At 43.5% G+C, this 5,745-nt stretch overlaps 1 protein-coding gene across 1 annotated transcript in view; it reads right to left on the bottom strand.

Annotated features, from left to right (window-relative positions):
- The window catches only part of B4GALNT2 (beta-1,4-N-acetyl-galactosaminyl transferase 2), a 35,464-nt gene that overhangs the window by 23,791 nt on the left and 5,928 nt on the right, over positions 1 to 5,745 (bottom strand). The window contains exons 2-3 of the mRNA XM_011959897.1: positions 4,275 to 4,466; positions 3,563 to 3,700 (exon numbers count right to left, since the gene is read on the bottom strand). Of these exons, the coding sequence (XP_011815287.1) occupies positions 3,563 to 3,700; positions 4,275 to 4,402 (266 nt within the window). The 5' untranslated portion in view covers positions 4,403 to 4,466. The remainder of the gene's footprint in view (positions 1 to 3,562; positions 3,701 to 4,274; positions 4,467 to 5,745) is intronic.

The following is a 5,745-nucleotide window of genomic DNA, read 5'->3' as shown; positions in this document are numbered from 1 at the left end:
AAGGAAGGAAGGAAGGAAGAGAAAGAGAGAGAGAGGGAGGGAGGGAGGGAGGAAGGGAGGAAGGGAAAGAGAACAAGAAAAGAAGAAAAAAATGAACTTCTTCTTAGAGGAGCATTACACATGCTGCTTTTTAATGGAAGTATAATATAGCACTAACACACAGGATCAGATTGACCAATCAGCCTCAACTGAGTCAGAGAGCTCATCTAGTATCAAGCTCTACTCATAATTTCAAGGATATAGACAAGAGGCACAGACATCCTCTTAATTAGTCATCCTATATGGATCCCTGGGTCATTCCTTCCACATCAGTCATGCATTCTCTGGAGGATAAGATGTGGTCTCCAAATACAATTTTGCCAGATTACCTCACCCAACATGTAAAGAAGCATGTAAATTGTGAAACATCTCCTGTATATACTCCAGAGATTTATATCGCTTATGTGACATTGACCAGGGAGCAAATGATTCTGGGTTATTTATCATATGTAATTTCATTAGCTGAAGACATCCTGCAAGAGCAGTGCCAATCTTCAGGGAATCCCTAATCTAAAGGAGAGAGAGTCCAGCCTTGGAAGTACCAGTCTAAGTGAGGAGACATAGCCCTTGTAAGCATGAACCTTCCAGTCTGATGGAGGACTGTTTAGCTCTCATAGAGCCCTTGGACTGATTGGAAAACTACAGTCTCACCTTAATGAGCCCTCAATCAGACAGGAATGTTTCGACACATGGCTTAGCTAGAATTTGGGAATCCCTACAGAGCAGTCAGCAGTGGAAATTAAGAAAAGACAGTGTTGGGCCAGGCATGGTGGCTCACACCTGTAATCCTAGCACTTTGGGAGGCCAAGATAGGGGGATCACTTGAGGCTAGGAGTTCAAAACCAGCCTGGGCAACATGGAGAAACCCCATCTCTATAAAAAATACAAAAATTAGCTGGGCGTGGTGGTGTGCACCTGTAATCCCAACTACTCGGGTGGCTGAGGTAGGAGAATTGCTTGAGTCTGGGAGGTGGAGGTTGCAGTGAGCTGAGATCATGCCATTGCACTCCAGCCTGGGCAACAAGAACAAAACTCCATCTTAAAAAAAAAAAAGAAAGAAAGAAAGAAAAGAAAAGAAGAAGTGAGGCAACGGGGTTCATGCTCATGGAATTCACTGGTCTTACCATGTTCCCCATCATCCTGAAGCAGCTGGATTGATAGAACAGTGGAATGGCCTTTTGGAGTCACAATTATAGTGCCAACTAAGTGACAATGCTTTGCAGGGCTGGGGCAAAGTTCTCCAGAAGGCCATGTATGCTCTGAATCAGCGTCCAATATGTGGTACTGCTTCTCCCACGGCCAGGATTCACAGGTCCAGGAATCAAAGGGTCACCATCACCCCTAGTGATCCACTAGCAAAATTTTTGCTTCCTGTTCCTGCGCCATTATGTTCTGCTGGCTTAGAGGTCTTAGTTCCGGAGGGAGGACTGCTGCCACCAGGATACACAACAGTGGTTCCATTAAAGTGGAAGTTAAGATTGCCACCTGGACACTTTGGGCTCCTCCTACCTTTAAGTCAACAGGCTAAGAAGGAAGTTACTGTGTTACCTGGGGTGACTGAGCCAGGCTATCAAGATGAAATCAGCCTACTGCTCCACAGTGGATGTAAGGAAGAGTGCGCAGGGAATACAGGAGATCCATTAGGGTGTCTCTTAGTATTACCATGCCCTGTGATTAAGGTCATGGGAAACTACAATAGCCCAATCCAGGCAGGACTACAAATGACCCAGACCCTTCAGGAATGAAGGTTTGGGTCACTCCACCAGGAAAGAAAAAAACAAAAAACCATTACCTGCTGAGGTGCTTGCTGAAGGCAAAGGGAATACAGAATGGATAGTAAAAGAAGATAATCATCAATACCAGCTATGACCATGTGACCAGCTGCAGAAATGAGGACTGTAATTGTCATGAGTATTTCCTCCTTCTTTTGTTAAAAACATGTTTATGCATATACACACTTGTACTAAGAAAATATCTTCATTTTATTTCCTTTTCCTTTGTCATGTGACATAAGATTTATTGACTTCATATCAGCATCTAAGTATTGTTAACTTTATGTAATAGTATTTGGGTTGGGGATTGGTGCGTTTCTGGTTGTATGAAAGATAGTTGTATTATATTAGGCATAATTACGACCTTATTATTGTCTTTATTTGAAGATTATGTATGATCTCAGGAGATGTGTATGGGTTCAAGTTGACAAGGGGTGGACTTGTGGTGGTTAACACTAAATGTCAACTTGATTGGATTGACGGATGCAATATTGATCCAGGGTGTGTCTGTGAGGGTGTTGCCAAAGGAGATTGATATTTGAGTCAGTGGGCTGGGGAAGGCAGACCCACCCTTAATTGGGTGGGCATCATCTAATCAGCTTCCATTAAATATAAAGCAGACAGAAAAACGTGAAGCAACGAGACAAGCCTAGCCTCCCAGCCTATATCTTTCTCCTGTGCTGGATGCTTCCTGCCCTTGAACATTGGACTCCAAGTTCTTTAGTTTTGGAACTTGGACTGGCTCTCTTGGCTCCTCAGCTTGCAGATAGCCTATTGTGGGACCTTGTGATCATGTAAGTTAACATTTAATAATCTCTCTCTCTCTCTTTCTCTCATTGGTTCTGGTCCTCTAAGAGAACCCTGACTAATACATGGGGTTTCACCATGTTGGCCAGGCTGGTCTGGAACTCCTGACCTCAGTTGATCTGCCTGGCTCAGCCTCCCAAAGTGCTGGAATTACAGGCATGAGCCACCGTGCCCAGCCAAGTTCTGCCCTTTTCAACCAACAATCCTGGTTGATACACCTGAGTGTTGACACTCCTTGTAATCTAAAACAAAATGATACACTCCTTGCATATAGCACAGGGATAGTATGCTCTCAACATATAAGTGAATAAAATAGGGCAACTTGGTGATGACTACAAAATCACCTGCTATGATGGCCTGGGTCCATGGAGGCTGTACCACCAGATATTTCAAACTATCTCCATTCCTTTTGTTTTTTGTTTTTGTTTTTGCTTTTGTTGGAGACAGAGCTTCAATATGTTGCCCAAGCTGGAGTGAAGTGGTGTGATCACGGCTCATCGCAGCTTCAACTTCCTGGGCTCAAGTGATCCTCTCACTTCAGCCTCCTGAGTAGCTGGGACTACAGGCATGTACCATCATGCCTGGCTAATTTTAAATTTTTTTTTGTAGAGGTGGGGTCTCACTATATTGCCCAAACTCCTGGGCTCAAGCTATCCTCCCATCTTGGCCTCCCAAAGTGCTAGCATTACAGACATGTGTCACCAACCCCAGCTTTTTGTTGTTGTTGTTATGAAATGTTTTATACATACAAAGTTTTGTAAATCTTCATTTAAGGATGAAATCCTCAATTCCTTCTTTTTGTTTCATTCCTAATAGTTCCTACCAGGGACCCTTGCAAGAGAGATAATTCCTTCCTGCTTTTTCTCTTAAGACTCACACCCTGAGGACATAGGGAGAGCTTTTGTTCCATCTCAGAACCCAAGAGCCTTCATGGCCTGCATTACCTCCTCTGAAAGTGTTCAAACTCAGCCTGTCTCCTCAATTTCACCGCTGGGAGGTCGCTCTGGCCATAGGCATCCTGAAAGTTGTAACTTCCCTGCCTTTTGTTGGCTTCACATTTGCACTGATTTTTCGGGAACAGCCTGAAACAAGCAAGAGGATTGTAAATACGGATTGGGTGGGTAGGCTGGTGGGTGAGAGGAAACCAGAGTCCTAATCCAATGTGTAGTTTACTCTGAAAATCTTCTTTCCTACACCCAACTGTTCTGAGATGATGAGACCCTGGAATCCCCTGCACTGGCCCCTCACAGAGACAAAGGGACAAAGGGAAGGAAGTAGGGACAGAGAAAGGCTGAAGACTTTTCCTCATGAATTATCCCCTGCACCTAACTTCTTTAAATCTGAGAGCCACATGACTGTCAGTTGTATCTCACCCCACCATGAAAGGAGGGCAGAGGGACAGAGAAGCAGCATCTTTTCTGCGGTTTTGATCAAAAACTACATGCTCTCCAAAGTTTTCAGGGATTTTACTGGGTGCTATAGAGGACACAGATTGGATCCTACAGACCAAGCCCTATCCTGGCTTGCAGTAACTTGTGCATTCAGCACAGGTTTAGAAAAGCAAGAGAACCATCTGTACAATGGGGCCAGTACTCCAGAGGAGGAGCAAGGAAGATGTGTGCACTAAGGTGAAAGAAAGAACACTCAGTCTCTCACCAGATTCCATCGTAGGAAAAGAGGTTCCTGAGATGTTCCTCAGGCAGAAGCTTCAGCTTCTGGACATCCGGGGCAGGATTTGGCTTGAGGCTGCTGAATGCTGCTTGAAGGAACATGCTTCCGAACATAAAACCAGCAACGCCAAGTCCCAAGATTATGACTAATATCTTGAGGAGCCACAGAAATCTCGAGCTGTTGGGACACAAAAGAACAGATTATGTTAAAATCTTTTTTATTGATTATGTAATGTATATGAGACCGATAACTTCAGGAAAAATGTAAGCTAAGCATATAGCTTATATTAATCACTAAAATCAATTTCTGATAAACAGAGGAGGAAAGAATCAAGTTGCAACAAAGGGACTTAGAAATTAATTACAAATAAAAGGATGGCAAAAAAAAAATCCAGGAAAAAAAAAAAAGGTTAGAGGCTGGGCGCGGTGCTCACACCTGTAATCCCAGCACTTTGGGAGGCCGAGGCGGGCAGATCATGAGGTCAAGAAATCGAGACCATCCTGGCCAACATGGTGAAACCTCGTCTCTACTAAAAGTACAAAAATTAGCTGGGCATGGTGGCGCATGCCTGTAGTGCCAGTTACTTGGGAGGCTGAGACAGGAGAATGGCTTGAACCCAGGAGGCAGAGGTTGCAGTGAGCCAAGATCGCGCCACTGCAATCCAGCCTGGTGACAGAGCGAGACTCCTTCTTAAAAAAAAAAAAAAAAGGTTAGTAATGTTAATGTCAGCATAGCTAAATTCAAGGCAATAAAAAAGATTATTAAATAGGACAAAAAGACCACTTATAGTGATCAAATGCATGATACCAAAACAGATAGCCATGAACTTTATCCACTAATAATAGCATTAAAGTATACAAAGAAAAAACGGTAGGGTATGAAAGAAGGATTAGAAATACAAAGATAGTTAGAGATGCTGACATGTCTAACTTGATCAAGTCTCAAAAATATTTTAAAGCAGCAGAACAACAAAATGATGTAATTTGTATTCTCTTAAAGAGCTCTTGAACATTTATAAAAATTGGCCACATATTAGGACACAAAGAAAACTGTAATAAAGTAGAAATAGTTCAGATCATACATTCTGACAATGCAATTCAAATATAACCTGGCCAGGCTTAGTGGCTTATGCCTGTAATCTGAGCACTTTGGGAGACGAAGGCAGGAGGATCACTTGAAACCAGGAGTTCAGGACTGGCCTGGGCAACAAAGCGAGACCCTGTCTGTACAAAAAATTGAAAAATAGCCAAGCACAGTGGCATGTGCCTGTAGTTCTAGCTACTCAGGAGACTAAGGCAGGAGAATCCCTTGAGCCCACGAGTTCAAGGCTGTAGTGAGCTATGATCGCACTACTGCATTACTGCCTGGGCAACTGAGACCCCATCTCTAAAAAAATAATAGGCTGGGCATGGTGGCTCATGCTTGTAATCCCAGCACTTTGGGAGGCCAAGGCAGG

The sequence above is a fragment of the Colobus angolensis genome, unplaced genomic scaffold, assembly GCF_000951035.1.
Source record: "Colobus angolensis palliatus isolate OR3802 unplaced genomic scaffold, Cang.pa_1.0 Scaffold50, whole genome shotgun sequence".
Lineage (NCBI taxonomy): Eukaryota > Metazoa > Chordata > Mammalia > Primates > Cercopithecidae > Colobus > Colobus angolensis.
This window is presented reverse-complemented; position numbering and strand designations above follow the sequence as displayed.